The sequence below is a fragment of the Neolamprologus multifasciatus genome, chromosome 5, assembly GCF_963576455.1.
Source record: "Neolamprologus multifasciatus chromosome 5, fNeoMul1.2, whole genome shotgun sequence".
Lineage (NCBI taxonomy): Eukaryota > Metazoa > Chordata > Actinopteri > Cichliformes > Cichlidae > Neolamprologus > Neolamprologus multifasciatus.
This window is the reverse complement of record NC_140443.1, coordinates 1,939,879-1,959,906: the sequence shown is the minus strand read 5'-3', so window position 1 is coordinate 1,959,906 and position 20,028 is coordinate 1,939,879. Positions and strand designations below refer to the sequence as shown.

Genomic DNA, 20,028 nt, shown 5'->3' with positions numbered 1-20,028 from the left:
CAGGAAGTGTAAACACAAATCAGACCTCAGCACACTGTGTCAGATAAGACGACTCCCTGTGGGTCTCTGTGGTTATACAATGGCTCATTATCAGCTTCTTATCTTGGAATTAATGACGATGAACGACAGCAGCTGTTGATTGAAACCCTCTTTTTGATTGATTCAGCATAAAAGGATTAATCTAGATTGTCTAAATCTCTCGGTGATACCACAGAGATGATAATTACCCCAAATGTTTTGCAGATTTACATTAGAAAGCCTTTTTAAATCTCTCAGGGCGGTAACCCTCCGCATCTTTATTGCAGAGACACTTCCTGATGCTATTTTGTAGAATCAGTGTAGCAGATAAATGGAACAAAAGTGGATAAAAACAACAGGATGTGTGTATTTCTCCCTGCGGAGAAACTAAAACCCCATTTGCTTCTTGAATTTTGAAAATGGACACCATTCAGCTGTTTCCTCTTCAGCGTCTTTGCTCCAGAGTTTCAACCATTTGGTCATTTTCACGGGTTTAACTCGTGATTTCTGTCTTTGTGACTTTGGGGACGTCAACTTGTGTCATTTTTAACCACAACATAAAACATAAAACACTATAACTGCAATGACGCCGTTATCACTAGCTTATCACTAGCTCCATGATTTATAGATGCCCAGCTGATAAACATGAGCCTTTGTCAGCATTTATTGTACCACATGCAGATAGAGAAATCAAACCACCGATTTATCTACGACCCACTTTAGCCGCAGACACCCTTTACACAGTTATCTTCAGTAAGGACAGATCAAACACGAATATGAATACACTTTTTCCAGTATTTAAACATGAAAGACAAAAGCTGCGCTTACAAATCCTTTGGAATTATTCATTTAAAAAAATAAGTAATATTTATTCATTTAGCGCTTATTTTATTTCCCAGTCCCTGTTGTGTTTCTTTAAAAAATGAATATTTATAAATATGTGTAAAAGTAATACACAAAAAAGAACTAAAAGAAAGAAAACAACGTGAATATTATGTTTTTTATTTATTTATAATTATTTGATTCATTACATTTTAAAATCACTGTTAATGTATTTTTGTTTTTCTCGTTTTAAATATATTTGTACTGAGTTTTACATTCATGTATTCACTTAAAAATGGCGTTTTTTAAAAAAATAACTGAGGTAAACAGTAAAAGAAAAAGTGAAATGGGCGGAGCCAGCGGACAAGCCTAGCCTGTGGAATGTGCTGATTTCCACACGTCATACGTACGCTGGCCGCTGATTGGTTTACAGACTCAAGTAAAAAAGAGCAGACAAGCCGGCGGCTCTTCAGTAAGCGCAGCAGCAGCGAACGACAGAAACTTTACGAGAGAAACGGTGACGGTACCGAGAGGCGGACGGCTGTACTGTGTATTATTTGCTGGACTATACTGGAACACAGCGGCGGGACACTGAAGACGCTCAGCTCGCCTTTTTTTTTAAAGCTATAAATCCCCGTTAAGCTAACGTTTAGCGACATTCCCGCTTGTTTTTGTGAACTACCTGGAAGAACAGCCATGCTCACCCTGTGCCTCGTGTTGATGTTATCCACTGCCTCCGTCTTCTCAGAGTCGGTAAGTAGTTTCTCCAGCGAGCAGCTCAACTTCAAAAACTCGTGTATCTCTGTTTCGGCAGCGCTATCTTGCTGAGGTTAGCCCTGTGTTTGTGTGCTGTTAGCGGGAGCCGGAAGGCTGTGATTTACCTGTCCTATCCCTCTGTTTAACGTACGGAAATGAGAGTTGTTAGCCACTTAGCTTCTCCTGGGATATGGCAGCTATTATTCCGAATGGGGGCGGGGGGTTACTTTTCCAGGATGAATCCCAGAGACACTTCCCAAAGAGGATCAATCCTGTTTGATCAAAGAGACAGTTTCCCGCCCCCGATAATAATACAGATGTACGCCAGACTCTCTTGTGTCTTTGAACACTTCTCCAGGTTGTTGCCAGTGTGAGCTAATGGGGAAATCTGAGTGCAGACTCCTTTTGGAGCCACTGAGACTTAAATGGTGACTCCATGTGTTGTTGTTAGAACAGAATTGGACTTTAATTAGTAGGATTTGTGTGTTATGAGGAGACTCGCTGAGCTGGAAGGCACCAAATCCCAGTTTGAGTGAGATCCATGTTACGCCCCTTCCATTCTGATGCTTTCCCATTAACTGTCTATGAATTAGCTGACCAGGGGAGCTGGATGTGTTGCAAGCATGATTAGGTAAGCCCTGCAGCGTAGGTAGATCCATATTTGCTGATGATTCATGTCTACACGTGTTGCAAACGGGATGTATTTGGATTTAGTTGGGCGATAAAATAATAAGTCCAGAGACACTGGATTGAAAGTTTTCCTTTCTTGATAGTTAGATTGTTCTAGGCATAAATTTGAGGAGACATTATGCAAAAAGGACAAGTCTTTAATTGTTTTGCCCAAACATGCGTTACATTGCTTCTGTTTTGTTGCTCTAATTAATCATTTTTGGTGTGATTAACATCAACATTGAATGCTTGACGCCACCCACATACAAAAACATGCACCCTGCCCCCCTCCACTCAGGCCAGTTGGTCCATACGAATGGTGAGAATGAGCAAAAAGCAGTAAGAGCTGGTTTAACTGCATGTCTGACATACGGCAGGATTTGTTAAAGGATGCTAATCTCAGAGCAGATTGTTGTCTGTACAATCACACTTTAGTTTGTGAAACGCGTCACAACCATTTGCAGACACATTTGTAGGCTGGAGCGGTTCTCGGTTTAAGCAGCATAACTGGAACAAAACATGGCGGCCTGATTGGGCCTTACAGTCTGTTACATTCCTCAAAGTATCTTCTCCTCCTCCTCCTCTTCTTCTTTCTTTTGGTCCCCCCTCTGGTATGTGACCTTTGGTGACCTTGACCGGCCCTCTCTGGGATTTTGCACACTTGATGGGGTCTCAATGGGGCCTCGGGGTGACACTCCACTTCTTTAACACAGCTAGCCTAGTGTGGTTACACCTACAGCTTTCCCACCAAAACATTCCCCCTTTCCTTCCTTAAACGAGCTCCAGATATTGACCCCTTTCTCTCCCGCATGTTCTTTCCTTTAATGCATACTTGGCCTCTGAGCTATCACAATACACGGGGTCATTATTGGTATGTGGGTTTGGCATTCGCTGCTAATCGATAACAATGTTCTTTTACCTGACAATAGAACATGCTCTGAATGCAGAAAAAGGGGTTTTTGAGAGCCACAGGCACGATCGGAATGTTTTTATCACGGGATTGAGTCGGATTTCATATCAACTGGATGCCAGCAGGAACTTGGTGCCATTTCGCTTTGGTCAGCTTGTCTGTTTTTATCAGTTTGTTCAAGATAGCGTGGCATGCCAAACAAACCCTGTTCTCTGTTCTTTCTATTTTCCATTGACCTCAGCATTTTCTGCCCATGTATGGTCCTTCGCTGCCCTGCCAAGGGTGAAGGTGAAAAAGATAGGAAAGACCAGCGTGTAGTGTTTGTGCTAATGTGCAGGGCGTTTTTCAGAAATGTCAAAAATGTTGAGAGAACTCCAAACACATGCCTTTAATTATGATGTGAGACAGAATAAAACAACATCTTGTTTAAGAGGCTGAAAGACGAGTTTGTTTGGGCTTTAATAAGGGTATCTTTCATCTTTATGGAAATAGAAGTCCAGTTTTTATGATTTAATTTAACACATGTCCTTGAAGTTGAAATTGTGGTGGTTAATCGGGTAAAAAAAGTCTTTGCCCCAGAGTTAATCCATGTTGCCCCACCAAACCCTTAGCTTGTTGCCTCTGGAGCCCATTTGTTAGAGCTTGTTGGAATGTGACTGGTTTTGCAGTTTCCCCCCCTTCCGATCATTTGCACCAGAATGAAGCAGGTTTTTAAGGCTAGTTTTTTGTCTCCTTTGCATGATGGGGTGCAGGGTGGCGCTTGATAAATACTATGACTAGGATGTAATAATGGTTCCTGCTTTGCTGCCCGCTGGTCTATAAAATCCCTTTGGGCCCAGGAATGTTGGCACACAGAGAGAGGAGGTTTTTGTCCTTCCTGCCCACGACGGAGTGCAGTCGAATCCGATCCCCCGGACTCCCTCCACCCTTTTCCAACCACTGCATACTCTGGCAGTTGTAACGGGAACTATATGAATGCATTCAGGGCAGAAGTCGACCATAAAAACCCTCCAATTCTGGTTATATCACTTTCAGCTGACTTTTTTTAGTCAAACTCAAGACAGACAGGCAGTTTAAAGATGGTTTAAAGAAAGTTTAAAGAAAGCAGTTTAGAGACTGAGCAGTCTCTGATTATAAGCACAAAGCTCTGCTGTGTGCTGTTACTCTAAAGAGAGGTTCTTGCAGATATTAAGCACAAAAAAAAGTTATATTTTATATGCGTAGTTAAGTAAAGAGAAAAGCTGGTTATGCTCCAGAAACACTTGTTGCACATATAAAATCTGCTTGACCAAGCTATTTCAGCTTATGGCTTTCACCAGTGTCACCATAAAACATGTTGCAGACAACATTTTAACTGCTCCAGACTTTATGCAACCTCCAAAGTATTTAAAGTTGTGCAGGAAAACCGTTTATCTGCCTGTAAACTCATGCATCTGGTCAGCGTTACAGTAAAATCCATTAATTTGTGTTTAATACTTCTAAAATCTTACATTGTAACTTGTAACGACTGGAGAAGTTTAGACATTGCTTTCGGGCCTGGAAGTTGTGTTTTTACTATTTTTAATTAAATGACAGCAAACCCCTGCTGCTCCTTCATCGTCTATGACTAAAATTGGCAGGGCTCGTTTTATTCTGGGGATTTTCTCTTACTCTTATTACCAGCTGTAGTCCATGATGGTGGAGCTGGGAGACCTTTAGCGCTACATGAGCACCAGCAAACGAAACGTCACTCGAGGTCCTACTGGAACGAGAGAGGAGAAAGCCTGGAGCTAGCTGGTTGTATGCTGATTATGTTGTTGTCCTGAGGGAGTTTACGCGGTCCATGCGTGGACAGCGCTCCAGTCTGGGTTTTTTTGTTATTTTATGTTTATTTGTGTGCCTCGCTTCGGAGGGAGGCCTTTTGATGTCCGCCTGTGCCGACATCAGTCTCCTCGTTCTTTTGCACATTTGTTTCAGGATCGAAGCCAGACTGTTCCCAGCTATCAGCTCCCGTCCACAGCACATGTACTGGGCATGAGAAATGATAATCAAAGCACACCACCCGCAGACAGGCAGGCAGGCAGACGGCCAAATGCTATCGACCCAATATTTCTAATGTATCTGCAAAGGCTTTGTTTTTGTTTTTTTGGTGATTATTAATGTGCGGCTGCTTCTGCCCGTTGTTTTCACTATTGATCAGCCTGTTAGTCGTTAGAAGATGGTCAGAAATGGCTGAAGTCTGAGGTGACGCCATCAAAATCCAACACAGTGGGCTAGAAATGGCGTGCGATGATAATGTCAAACAACAAAGGTTTCTTGAGCTGTGCATAACCATTACCCTGAAGTGTAGCAACCATCATCCTTTCACCAAACTTTGAATTGGCCCTTTACTCACAGGCGTGAGGATTATGGGGATTTTTGCTGATTCTCTTTTGATAACAGCTCATTGTGTTTGTCGGCTTCTTTACTTGAACCCAGCTGATACTCCACAAACGGCACCCACCCACTCAGCAGAGCTCGCAGGCTGCATTTGGGTGGCGTGAGGGTTTTCCCTTATTCTAATGCATTTCAGCAGCACAGCGCCTTTTTGATGTGGTGTGTGTGAGGTCTACCTCGCGACTGTAGACCGCAACCGTCACATTAACCTTTTACTACCTGCACAGGATGCTACATTCATTTCTAATCCACTGAGTTAATCAATGATTAACTTTTTTGGATGTTTGAATGAGTCTCTGGACTCGTAGTGAACCCACAGACCACAAAAGACCTTTGACTGTGGGTTTTAGGAAAGAAACTCAACTTCACATGCTGTGAACTGAAAACACTACAACTCTGTTGTAGAAATGAAGAGTAAAATTAAACCCCCACTGTGTACGCTTCCTCTTTCAGTCACCCTCAAGCATTATAACCAACTGCCTTCATACACACCTGCATGTTTCTGCTTTGATTAAGCTGTGCTTCTGACATCTGCTCAATTTAATGTTTGCAAATGGACGAGTTGGCACGATCCCTGTAAAAGAAAAGGTGCGTTACTCTCCGTATAATTAAGAACGTCTTTGTGAAAACTAAAATGTTGCCTCTTTTGTTAAGAAGCAAGCGTAAAGTAAACTGAAATCACCAGAGCACTAAGCTTCACTTTGAGTCAGTTACTATTGTCCTTCAATGAATAAAGACAAATATTAGTGAAATGAGTCAAATCTTAAAATCCAGTGTGATAAGGAGCCTGTTTTCTGTGAGACTTCTTAGATAAGACGGTGGCTGTACAATCAGCCAGCTGTGCAGCAGACTGGGACGATTTATTCTCCGCTGACGGGGCTAATTGAGCTTTAATGAGCCCCTCCTGAGAGTTTGATCTTATCTGTGCAGCTTTTGTTGGTCACTTCCTGCTGCTGCCGAGCTCATCCTGTCGCATCTCTGACCGAATCCTCAACTAATGGCGAAAAAGGCCGGATGCCTGCAGCGACTTGAGCTCTTACTGAAGCTTGCGTCCTCCATCTTCCAGCGCGTTAGGCAGCATATCGCCGCCTTGAATCAAACATTACAGGCCGATAGACTACAGGGAAGACACCAAGGGGTCTTATCTGCTTAAAGATCAGCCTGCGAGCAGGAAAACAGGAAATGTCCATCAGAAACAAATCTGCATATTTGTTCTTTGTGCATTTAAGTAAACATCTGAGATGTTTTTACTTGAATTTGTAGGAAACTTTTGGCTATATTTGGACGTAAACAGATCTGAGGTCAGCTTTATCAGAGCGCTCAGTCAAATGAAACCTCCGTCCCTCACTGATCTCAATGTCCAGCTTCATCTGGCATGTTTTATCTCTGAGTCATGAATAAGTAACTCGCACCCAGAGCACGATCTGTAATCAAAGAGTGAGTTTCACTCTGGAAACCATGCTGCTTATGTGAGGCCAGAAGTGATGCCAAGTAAGCATTTTGATGCCCATAACTTTGCAAATATTTGAAGTATGAAGGTAAAATTTTACTCCAGTTATTTTCAGGGTCAGTTATTTCTGGAGGCACTGATTGTTTTTGAACATTTACTTGAACATCAGGGAAACGAGGTACATGGTGACGGACTCTTACACACCTCCGAGCCGTGTGTGTTGTGTCGGACTGAGGAATGTGTTCCTCCACATGGGTCAGCTCGGCAGCCAAAAGCTCGTCGATGCAGCCGCCACATTCCTGCCTCATCCGCATTGAAGCCAAAGCTCTTTAAGCACACGCAGACGCTCGACTCGGAGCTCGGGCCAAACCAGCGAGGCTGCTGTCAGGTTTCTTCTGGCCTCTCAGACTTCAGGCTGAAGGAGTCTTTGTTTTCAGGAGCTTCACCCATGACATGCAGACGGGGTTAGATGTGCTGATGAAAAGTCTAAAATACTTGCACAAAAGGCTTCTTCCAGTTCCTTGGAATAGATGGAGACCCACTTCCAGGGAGTTCAGTGTGGCTGGTCTGTGCTGGGCACTCCGCTATAGATAGATCCGGCGTAGGCAGGAGGAATCTGGAGCTCTGCTGTCAGTGCGGAGAGGAAAATGTAGGTTAGTGTTTGAGGACGACCACGTTCAGGCCTCCAGCTTTATGATTTTAATGAAGCCATGATTTTCACTCCTCCCGTGGATTTCTTTGGCGGTTACGTCAGGGGTCAGGAGTACATCTTACAGCAGATGAAGTGACACAACGCTGGTGCAAATCCTGCTGGCTCAAGTATCAACAGGGGGGGCTGAAGAAATGGGAGACACTGAGGAAGACGAGCACTGCTTTGGCCTCTGAAAACTGACTTTTCTGGACAAAGCTCGTGAGACGCCGGACGCGGCAAAGAATAAGGAAGCGCATTCCTGTCTTTTCACGTGTTGAACCTCCTCCAGTCGGCCGTGTGAAAGGACCAGATGCCCCTCTCCGTGCTGGCAGATGGAGGGATTGTTTCCAGAGTTTAATGAAGGGAGGCTGCTGGAGGCTTAGCCCAGTTACCTTGGTCATTGATATGCTCTCGAGGCGTCCACTGGCATTGTTTGGTGTCAATAGAAGGGACGGGCCCTAAAGCTGGTTGGTGGGACTCCTGGCAGACTGCTTTTTTTAGCGAAGGGTTTTGGGTTTTAGGACCTCCGTGCTGTAACGGGCAGGATAAAGAAGGGTGTGATGGGACAGGTGTGACGTGTCTGATGGGGCAGGAATGGAGTCTACAGGGAGGGGCGATGGCGTCTCCTTTCAAAGGCCAATCAAAGAAAGCCGATGGCTTTTGTTGTGCTTACAGTAACAGAAAAGGTCACATGATAACAAAGCACAGCAGACGTGGTCGTCTCACAGATGTCAGCATCACTAACGTGACTTTTCTGTCACGCGTCATGATTTCGTTGCATGCGAGGACTGTCCGGGTCACATGGTTGGTAACCTCAGACTGTAACCACGTGGCACAAGGAGCTCTGCAGTTTGGGCCTTTTATTAGACAAAGGGCAGCTGTGTTCAGCTGCTGGATCGACTCTGACCTTTGACCTCTGTGTTGGCTTTATCTGAGCGAGTGCTGTGATGAGTAGGGCTTCTATAGGAGGAGTTTATAAAACGTTAAAGCAGAGGGATGAGGCGTTTTGTTGTTTTCTTGTTAAACGAGTCCATGTTTGGTTCTGTGGGAATGAAAAGCGCCTTGAACAGAAATCTTATCCCATATTTCTTTCCACTGAATCCATTTGGTTGGTTGGTTTGGCTGCCATCCACATCCGGCTGCTTATCAGCTGTTGCACATTAGGCCCAAAACACACCAGTCTGTGAATCACTGATGGAGGACAAAATGGGGATCTGTTAACAGGCTGTAAAATGGCTGGTTGTGATTCTTCTGTCTGTAAACGGTCTTAAAAAAACTCTCGGGACTTCCACTCTTCAGCTTTCACCGAGTTTTCCAGGCCGTTTGCAGGCGTTTGCGGCCTCCCCCCGAACCGCAGCGAGCTCTGCTATAAAGCACGTAGCGGACTTTGTGTCGCTGAAGCTCATTCAGGCTGTTTGTAATAAACACATTCAGCTTGATGCGAAGGAACAATGATAATCTGTCCACTCAGGCTGTTTGTGGCAGTGTTTCCAAGCAGATAAAGGCTGCTTTCAATTAACCCTTTAAGACCTACCATAGAACCAAGTCCGCCAGAGCTTATATTATATGTTTACATGCTGTGGAGCCATTTTTGGGAGCATTTCAAGTTGCTATACATCAATACAACCATTACAGCCTAAATTTTAATAATATGTCTGCATTAAGTGCATAGTAATTACATAAATTGCAAAAAAGTGCAATAAACTACAAAAAAATTGAAAATCGTTTTTGTTTTTTAACATATATTTCTAGTTAGAGAAATTTAAGAGGCTTATCCCTCAAAACTGTAAATACAAAAAAGTTGCACAAAATAGTTTCCCACCACAGGAAATTTATTTTGAGTGTCTTCATAGTTTTATTTTTGAAATACACCAATTTTTATACACTGCAGGAAAAACGAAAATAAATATTATAATGCAAATTTGCAAAAAAGCAGCATATGCATCAAAATAAACTATTTCCAGCAGTGCAATATGAGTCCTAAGCATCCCAGAAACCACACAGAAAGTCATAAAGTCAAACATAACTTTTAAAAACACCAGTATAGGCTCATGAGGCCCTGATGGTAAAAAACTACATTTCCGCGAAAATGACGTCACTTCCGGTTTCGGGCAGGTCATGGAGGACATGCGATAGTTCGCGCTGACGTCTATTCCAACGTAGGAAGTGTTATGAACAGCTGATCGGATCGGCAAAGCGTGTTTCTGGAATATTATGTTTTTGTTGCTGCAAGTGCTTTTTATGCAGTTTTTGCAAAACTATATGTGGAAGGAAACTGTGACCGAGGACAAGCTGATGGCATAAGATGTAAGTACAACTCCTCTGGTTTCATATGCAAAAAAATTATTGCGCTAGCTCACGTGGTTGCAGAGCTACCGGGATTTAACAATAGTTACGCAAAACAGAGCGTGCAGCTCTGACCGGCTTTAAAGGGTTGTTTTAACGCGAGCGGAAGTGGAGAAACGGAAAGTTTGTTTGAAGAGGAAAAAATCACAAAGGTACCGCAGGACCTTTAAAACTGTAAATCCTTGAAACAGACACTGGCAGAGTGATGCAGTTCAAATGAAAATAACAAGCAAAAAGGAAAAAGTTCAAATAAATAAAACAAACCTTAAAATGGCTACAATTGCAGAACAGGAAATAAACGTTTTTCCTATATAGATTCAAATATAACTAATAGACTGTGTCTATTCTCCTAGACTAAGTTACAGGTATATAAAGTGCGTCAGGTGTGTTATGTACCCTCCCTCTGGAGGACATAGACGGGGTCTTTCTCATTACTCACACAGTAAATGAGTGTGTGCCTGCTGACAGTGTAACATGTGCTGTGTGGCCGTGACTGAGTGGACCGCTCAGTAAAACGAGTGAGCGCTGATTTTCATGTCGATTTGTTACGTAACCTCAGCTCGGGCGCTCCTCTGTCCTCTGTTTGCCGGTCCGTGCTGGTTTAGATGTTTACGCACGCACACGCTGTGTTCCCTGCCGAGCTGTTTTCAGGCTGACGTTGGACAGCTTTCACAGAAACTGAGACTTCCGGCGCTCATCCTTGGCTCGGTTTGTTTTTCCTGGATTTGGAACACCGTGGTTGTTTTTGTTGGGACTCGGCCTGAACCTCATCCCAGCTCCGGGAAATTATAGTAAAAGTAGAATATGTCGCGCATGTGACGGTAACATCGGAGGCCTTATGTAACGCAAGCCTCGAGCTTTTGATCTTTACTGTTCTCCCGAATACGCCGGGCCTGCCGGGACAGGCCTCAGTCAGCCTGAGAGGCGTGCACTTCTTTTCCTTTAGCCCTCCGGGACGCAAGCGTCCAAGTTGCACCACGCAGGGGTTAAAGGTCAGAGGAACCGGGAAGGGGAGCGTTTTCAACACCCCAGGACACGGAGGGACAAAACGTACTCTTACTTTTTTGTTTGTGTGGAACTTGAAAAATGCAAGAGAAGAAAGTGTTCCTGTTTTAGAAAAAGGCCCACACCCACTCCACAGACTAAGGTTCGGGTCATTAACGTTCCTTAAGTTTGACAGGAGAAAAATCAGTGACTAAACTCATAAAACTCGCCAATAAATCACTGAAATCCCTCGAGTGAGGCAAGAAAACGTGTTTTTGTAGCAAGAAGCAGAGAAATCAGGTTTTCTGGGTTTTTAAAACCATCTGTAACCGCAAATCGAAGTGAAACGAGCCTCGGGGGGGATGATGTCAAATGTAACAAAATGAAGGGCTGTGAGTCCTGCTGGTTTACCTGATTGAATCAGCCTGACTCATACGGGTCCACACGGAGGCTTGAATGAGCGTAATTCCTCTAATGTGACTCAGAGGACGTGTTGGAGCAGGACCGTGAATGGTTGCGAGGAAATGAAGAGCCAGCAGTCACCACTTTACGGCTCGGGATTACTGACAAAGGCAGGCAGGCAGGCATGAATGCACACATACAGGATCGCGGCTCCCTGCTGCACATGTATGGGCTTTAAATGAGGACATAATAGAGCAGCGATCCTCAGCCGGGCTACTTACCGCCACCGCTTTCAGGGCGGACATGAAAAGACACGAAGAGAGAAGAAAAGATCAAATTTGTGTGGAAATAGATGCAGTACAAACCTTTAGCTGCAGCTGTTTCCAGCTGTTATCGGTTTGGATGTTTCAGCTTCTGAATGTTTTCAAGAACTTTTAAATGATTTAAGTGTCCTGTTCAGTTCAGCTGCCCTCAAACCCAAAGATTGTTGTCACGAAGCATAAAAACATAAAAAACAACAAGTTGTACTCTTTCAAATTTGATGTTTGCTCCTGGATTTTTAAATACAGCTCTGTAAGGAAAGCCGGGAAAGAGGGACACAGACGGGAAGAAATGGAGTAAAGTGCACGGGAACGCACACAAAGGGGGCCTGAAAGTGTAGGAAACCAAACAAATTGGAGCAGGAGCGGCGAGCCCACCTTGTTGCTAAGGAGTCGCGGTAAAATGGCGGCCTTTGTTTGAAAGCTCAGCGCAGGCACAATGGGGCATCCCCTCCCCTCTTTCTTCTCTGCTTTTTAAAGGCAGCGGCTGAGAGGATTACCTTCAAACACGTCGTTACCACGCCGAGCGGCCGAGAACACAAACAGGGAGGCCCCGGGCGGGCCGGGTTAACCCTTAAATGAAGACTGGGATGGAAGTAATTAAGAGCCTCGTGACGTACGCGACTCAATCTGTGAGCGCGGACGAGGATGTTTGTGGGACATCCGGGAAGCTTTCCAGTGTGATTTGTGGTCGGCTTTTGTTCTCGCTAAATGGAAAGCTCAGAAAAATAAAAGCTTGTTCCAGTTTTCCCGACAACATAATCACCACTCTTCTTTTCCTGGAAACTCGATTGGCTGCTTCCTATCGGACGTAAACATCACACGGGTTCCTCCTCGTCTGCGTCGCGTTCGGGGCTGTAAAACACATCAGGCTCGTGTCCCGTCTCACTTTGATTCAGGATGTTGTTTCCTGTGTGTGTGTGTGTGTGTGTGTTAATGATTAGGTGATGGCTTTGGGGAAGGGGTGTTAATCCCATTCCTGCAGCTTAGCGGGCAAATGGTCACTGAAATAAACTCTTGTAATGTGATTAAATGTGGCTGATGTGCCCTCGCCATGTTAAGCTTTGATAGGGATGGTAACCGTGGCGACTGGGCTGATTGAAGGGGCCTGATTGGGCAGGCTTGACCAAAAAGTTACAGAGAAACTGGAAGCATGTCGGCCTATCTTTAGTGAGATAAAGTCCCTCTGAGCCTCCGTCTGATGTCCCAGCAGGTGAGGGAGACGGAGACATGGATGCCCATGAAGAGCTCGCAGGCGGCCGGTGTGTCGACACGTGGCGGCGATCTGGAGGCGTCCGGAGTCGCCCCGATTGGCTCAGACTTCGGCTTCACAGACGACGACGACGACGATTACACGTACGACGATGAAGACTACAACGACTTCTCTGGATCTGGTGACGCAGGTCGGTCCTGACGAGAAACGCTCAGCGCAGCGATTTCTGACGTTCACGTAGAATCTGTGAGATTAAATGAAGAATCTGCTTCTTTCCACAGACACGACCATGTCACCCGACGAGACGACATCAGTGAAGGTGAGAAGCGTCTGCGCGTAAATACTTAAACCCTCAACCGTGCAGCAGAGGCTTCACCAACTCTTTTCTCTTCGTTTACAGCTCGACATTATCGACAATAAGATCCCCGAGCCAGAGCGCCCGGTGCGACCAACCGTCAACGAGATAGAGATCGTCGAGAAGAACGAGATCCCCGTGCTGGGCAACGACGATCGCAGAGAAGACAACCTGTCCAATGTCCTCATGTCCCACACCGGCAACGAGAGCTTCCTGAGCAAGACGGAGTTCCTCGCAGGTCAGTCGAGCTCTTACAAACATCTTTGAATCAGCCAAAACTTAACTTTGAGTTTTAAATGTCCAAAGATGGAAATGCTGCCCGAGGTTTAACATCAGACGCAGGAAAATTTCCCTAAGCTGCGATAACCTTAAACTAAGAACACGAGGTGGTAGCGCTCGTACATGATGGCGTGATTTCTAAAGTGTAGGGCTGACGAGGCGTTTCAGAGCTCCCTCCCCAGAGCAGCAGGAGGAGGCTCCTGTCTGGGTGGAAGGAGTAGGAATCACCGTCACAGCTTAAAAAGTCTCATCTGTCGCTTTACTTTCTCTTCCAGCTCTGATCGCGGCCCTCGCCGTCAGCCTGATGCTCGCCGTCCTCCTCATCCTCTTCCTCATCTATCGCATGAAGAAAAAGGACGAGGGCAGCTACGATCTGTCGAAGAAGCCCATCTACAAGAAGGCCCCCACCACAGAGATCTACGCATAGACCCCGACCTCCTCCTGCTCCTCCTCCTTTCACAACCACACACAATCACACACCTCACTCCCTTAAAAACCCAATCAGGGCCGGCGTCTGGCCTCATCATCATCATCATACCTCCTCCTCCTCACTTTCCTCCAGCGGAGCGATGCTGGGTAAATCAGGAGAGAAGCCCCGACAACACCATCAACAGACTGGCTCCTCCCTGATTATTACCGACGCTCTCTGAACCAATCAGAGGCTTCGCTTTCTCAGAAAAGGAAAATGAGCGACAGGAGCGGACGCCAGCTGCCGTGACCTCACTTCCTCTCAAACAGGACAAGACTCCTCCCTTCTTTCCTTTAAAAACACTAAAACGGTACTTTTATCGGTCCAGTTATTTATTCTCTCCTCTGAACCTGCAGCTTCTAAAGACTAAAGAGGTTTTCATGAGATTTTTTTTTAATGCCATAATGAGAAAAACAAAGTTGGTTTTAATCTGAAAGTTGTGCAGCGGTTTCATGCTCCGTTAGAAGTGACCCTGTATAGAAGTGTTGTTTCTGCACTGTAAAACCATCACTTCATGTTCTGTAAACCTTCAGATGCAGCAGAGTTCATTAAAATGACCTTAAAAGGCTTTTTATTTCCCTTCAAAGCTCCTGGTATGTTTGGTTTCTCCTCAGCACGTAGCGCCAGACAAGTGAGTCGTACCAATCCCTGAACGGCGGAAGACCCCGGGTTATTCACGAGCACGTCATAGCGGCGAGGCGTTGCTGTACTCCTCAGCATCGCGCCAGGCGCCGACACTTTCAGATGTAGACTCGCTCACTTTCCCGCAGAGAGTTTGAGGTTACGAAGCTATATCCGAATAGCTGGTTAGCTTAGCTTAGCTTACAAAGTGAAAAGCGTCAGCCAAAGCTAATACAGCTAAAGGCTATTATGTGTGAAGTAGCTGTAAACTCATCAAATTAATGTTCTCGACTTATAATGTGCAGATTTTTGGGTTTAACCACCTTTTTAAGCATAAAGTCAGTCTGACGGCAGCATTTAAAGTCGGGTTTCCTCAGCTAATGCTATGCTACAGTAGCGTAGCGTTGCTAATGTAACATTTGGGGATTTTTTTTTTTCCACTTTTTCATAAATTAAGATGAAAGAAATGAAGCGTAAATGTGGTCTTCGGTAAATCCGTTAGCTGCTTTCTTTTTTTTTTTTTTTTTTTTTTTTTTTTTTAATTAATCTAGCTAGCTGATTTATTTGTGCTAAGCTAACTCTAATGTAATTTTGACCAAACGTGAGTGGCTTATATCTTTTCTAAAACTTGCCAAATTAAAATTGTAATTCCTTCAGTTCTTTCAGCATTGAGGTGCTAATCAGTGTAAAAGTTGAGCTCTGTGATTGCAGAAACAGTACTTTTTTCTTTCTTTGATATATATATATATTTTTTTTTCTTCAATCATGGGGTTGATGCTTCTCTCGATAAGCTACACCGACTGTTTGCTGTTTAGTTTTTATATTTTCAGTCACAGTTCTCGGAGCGATCGCCGACGCCGTCGTAAGACTGCTCTACCAAGGATTTGTACATAGTCATTAAATATCAATTTTTAAAAAAGCTTAAAATATATTAACTTGGTACTCAGCCGTGTTCTGGCAACAGAAATATCTACCAAATATTTAAATGCCAAATTGTTTTGTTTTTGCTCTTTGGTGTCCTCGCAGTAACCTTCCTGTGATTTACTGTAAATGTAAGTTTTGATACTACCGATGCTAATACTAACGCCTCTAATGTCCTCCAGTGTTTTATTTTCCCACCTGTAGATCAACTAGTTCCCCTCTGTTATTATTTTTAATTAATTTAACTGTCAAATTATTTTATTGCCTTCCTTCAGGTTTGGGTGTTCACCCTTAAGCTGTTGTATATGTGATTTTTAAAAGTTTTATATACACTAGTTTCAGATTTCCAGCAAATAGTTTTGAAACTTTTTATTTGGTAAGAGTGTCTATTATCTTTTTAGACTTTTTGCTTTTGTATTTATGGTTTTGTTTTTTGTAGAAGGATTGATTATGTGGTTGCTGTACGTCTCTTCGTTCGAGGGATGTTGTGTCGATGAGCCACGTTGCCGTCAGCAGACCTCGGGTCGATTCTTGGCGACTCGCTTTTGTAAATCTGAACGCGACCGCCGACGCGAGCAGCCGCACGGTTACAAAAACACTCGAGGCCTGATAACTGACAAAATGCTGCTGCCCGTGTCCTCTGGTGTGCCGGGAGGAACAAGCTGACCTCTGACTCGGGCAGAGGAGTAAATCTGATCAGATTACACGAGTTTAAAAAAAAGAACATTTCAAAAAGCAGTCGGTCGTCGGCCCCAGGTCTGAGTCGGTAAACATGGGAGGGTATGTTCTGCTGCTTAATGTCACAAATACCACACGTGAATCATCGGAGTGGAGCCAATGAATCATTGGTTTCTCAATGCTGGTTCAGATTTATTGAAAATAAAGTTATTTTTATGCACATTAACATTTTAAATGCGTGTTTTGTTTTATTTCCTGAGGGAAAGATGACTGAAGAGACACTTGTCACTTCACCTGATCACTGGGGGTAAATCCCCCCTCTGCGGTTTTCTTTCTAGTTTTTACTCTGACAGCGTAGGAGTCCTGCTAGCTTTGCTTTCTTAGTATTTTGTGTTGCACAAACAGTGCAGGCGTTGTTGCCAAGGAGACGAGCACAGTTTAAATGCACAAAACCTTTTTTGCACGATTTATTTTATTAGGCAGATGATAACAAATGTACTTCGAGTAACTAAGGAGCTGCTTTCACTGTCAGAGAGTCCAGGTGTGTGTGTGTGTGTGTGTGTGTGTCGGCTCGAACTGACAAGCCGTTGCCTGTCAGCTTCAGCGCAGCCGGGAAAAACACACTTCACTAAACGCCAAAACACTGACGAATGCAGCTCTGCTGGGAGGGGCGCACACATTCCAGCACACACATATTCAAACATTATCCTTCACACACGCTTTCATAACTGAGCACACGGGGGGGGTGGTGGTGGTGGCGGGGGGACTTTGCACTGGACCTATTTGTTCAAAAACAAGAACAGGCGAAGGTTAAAGTGCCACTCTGACTTTCTTCCAGATCTTTTTTTTAATCCTCTTTGATCCAGCTCCACCTGTCTGCTCCTGCTGGATGCTGAGCAGGTGAAGTGTACGTGCTTTGCATCAGGTCTGAATGTGGGGACTTTCCTTTCACAAATTTGGTCCTGATAAAGTTCCCCCGGTTATTTTCGTTTGGTTTAAATACAGATGTGCCTGCATAAAAACAGAAGGGGGCAGCTGCCAACATGCTCCAGCGTACGGCTCCAGATCGACGGCCGTTTCTACGACTTTTTTCTTACTGGGTGGGAGAGTGAGGTGTGACTACATGGAGGCGCAGACGGCCTGCCTGGAGTTTGCCAAAAGGCACATGAAAGACTCTCAGACCACGAGGAATAAACTCTCTGGTCTGATTAAACAAATATCCCCTACGGGGAAGCATGGTGGTGCTAACATCATGCTGCGGGAATGTTGTGCAGCTGCAGGAACTGGAAGACTAGTCGAGGTCACGGGAATGCCGATATGTGCGCAGACATCACTGATGATGCTCTGGATCGGGATTCATCTGCCAACCGGACAACAGCCCTCATTATTTTGATGTAACCATATATGTGATCAGTTTTGGAATAAGGCTGTAACAGGACAAAATGTAGAACAAGTGAAACTTTCTGGATGCTCTGCATATAAAACATGTAGAAGCATCACAATACCTTTGCTGATTCATACTTGCAGGATTAGGAGGCAGCTTCTCACAGTTAAATGTCACACTGCCACTAAAAAGGGCTGCAGGAATAAATGCTCATAGTAATAATAATCGTCTGAGGAGCTCAGGAAGAAATGCAACCTTCAAGAAACTTAAACAAGTCTTTTCTTTAGATTACTATGACCTGGATATCATAGGAGCAGTGTTGGTCAAGTTACTTGAAAAAAGTAATCAGTAACTAATTACTAATTACTTCCCCAAAAAAGTAATCCCGTTACTTTACTGATTACTTATTTTCAAAAGTAATTAATTACTTAGTTACTTAGTTACTTTTTAAAAAGAAGATTTACAACCTGAATAGGTGATAAAGTGATAGATCTTTCAGCCCAATTCTACTTTTTCTGCATAATCATCATACAAAATGTAATCAAATGGAAAAGTCTCTTTTTAAAACTTGTTTTATTAGTTTTAATCTTTTAACTTTATGCATCAAGCAAACATTTAATTATCTGCAACATTCTCTGACTGGAAGAAATTAGTTTAACATTTAAACCTATTTTCTGCACATTCCAGCACATAAAATAAAATATTTTTTGTGTGTTTACACTCAGTCTTTCAAATAGATGCAAGTAAAACACAGCAGAAAATAAATAAAGTCAAAGACTAGCGGTGCTGTTGCTCTATTTTCACCTGTAAAGCAGGAGTGGGGTAGGCGGAGGGTTACCCTGGTGCAGGTGTGCCGCGGTCAGTGGAAGAATCCGCGAGTTTCTCTGTGAGTTTCCCATTACGTCGTAGCTACTCGGTGCTTGTTTGGAAGTTTAGGGGTTTTTTTCGCTGTAAAAAGAAGTTTTCTTCCCACGCACAACGGACACTAATGTTTTTGTCACTTTTTATGGAATCAAACTCAAAGTAAGGTCAGTACTTCCACGCTTTAAACGCTGCACGCTCATACTCTCTCTGCACTCGATATATGATCCATTGTTGATCTGCACACAGCTGTTGTCACCAACGTCGCACTCGCTTACGTCACTGTCATGAGACACGCTCGCAAAAAATCACGGTTTTAGTAACGCAGTAACGCAGCGTTCCTACGGGAAAGTAACGGTAATCTAATTACCGTTTTTGCAATAGTAATCCCTTACTTTACTCGTTACATGAAAAAAGTAATCGGATTACAGTAACGCGTTACTGCCCATCTCTGCATAGGAGTGATAGTTCCTCTGTTTGAATGCGTCAGTAGACATTCATAACTAAAGATCTACAGGTCACAGGATGAGGTTTTGCTAACGAGAAGTACAGGATGTCAGAGTCAGAAAAACCTGAAACCAGACTGTGTAACGTCACATGTGAGGTTTCTAAGTTTCAGCTGGTAATCTGTAGCAAAGGCTGGTCATGTTTTCACAGGCAGTAGTTTCAGTGCAAAGACCAAGTTTCCCGATTTTAAGCTGTAATTTAAACTGAGCTGGTCACTCAGTTCCTTTTTTTAATGCTCAAAAATGTTAAAAAATAACTCAAAATAGCAACATCTTCAAGGACCTGGTGGTCCATCATATTACAGCAAGCGTGTTTGGGAACGCCTGCATGTTTTGCACAATCCAGAGATCAGGGACTCCAGCCTCCTGATAATTCAAACTTAATACAGTTTAAACAGGTCGTTTATTATTAAAATAAAAATGGCCCCATACAGCAGTTTCAAATGGGGGGAAATAGCTTTAGAGACTTGAGAGACAGCAGGTAGGTCCACATATTTATTATTAACAATGTGTTTAATTTGCTTTTTATGGACGCTAACATATCACGGTGGAGGGGTTTGTGCATTGCATTCTTGTTGTGAGGGTAAACTGGCCCCTGATAGGGTCCCCCATAACAAACTGGTCCTCGGTGTGGGGCCAAGAGCAAATCTGAAAATAAAAAAAATCAAGGGTCCGGTTTACCTGGAACAGGATATCAGCCGGGCGTAGCAGTCCTGGTGCTCTGATCCTCAGCTTCCTTAGGCCCGGGGGCAGACCCAGGACTCCCTGGGGAAATTATATCTCTTGGCTGGGTTGGGAACAACTCCGTGCTCTCCCTGGATGAGCTAGAAAAGGAGGCTGGGCTGAGGGAAGTCTGGGCTTTTTGCTTATAAACCAGATAAACGGCTGAAAATGGATGAAAGGAGGAGATGTTGTTTTTGTTGTTGTTTGTTTGTGCCCGATGCCCTCCTTGAATATG

At 44.0% G+C, this 20,028-nt stretch overlaps 1 protein-coding gene across 2 annotated transcripts; it reads left to right on the top strand.

Annotated features, from left to right (window-relative positions):
• The first annotated feature begins 1,297 nt into the window (after nucleotides 1-1,297).
• sdc4 (syndecan 4) lies at nucleotides 1,298-16,545 on the top strand. Of its 2 annotated transcripts, none has more exons than XM_085160449.1 (5): nucleotides 1,298-1,593; nucleotides 12,997-13,186; nucleotides 13,278-13,315; nucleotides 13,397-13,589; nucleotides 13,906-16,545. In XM_085160449.1, exons 1-5 carry the CDS (start codon nucleotides 1,537-1,539, stop codon nucleotides 14,055-14,057), a joined length of 630 nt encoding a protein of 209 aa, XP_085016575.1. In that variant the 5' UTR covers nucleotides 1,298-1,536; the 3' UTR covers nucleotides 14,058-16,545. The 2 variants fall into 2 exon arrangements, with proteins under 2 accessions (XP_085016575.1, XP_085016574.1); XM_085160448.1 differs by having other exon boundaries at nucleotides 12,994-13,186.
• The last annotated feature ends 3,483 nt before the right edge of the window (nucleotides 16,546-20,028 follow it).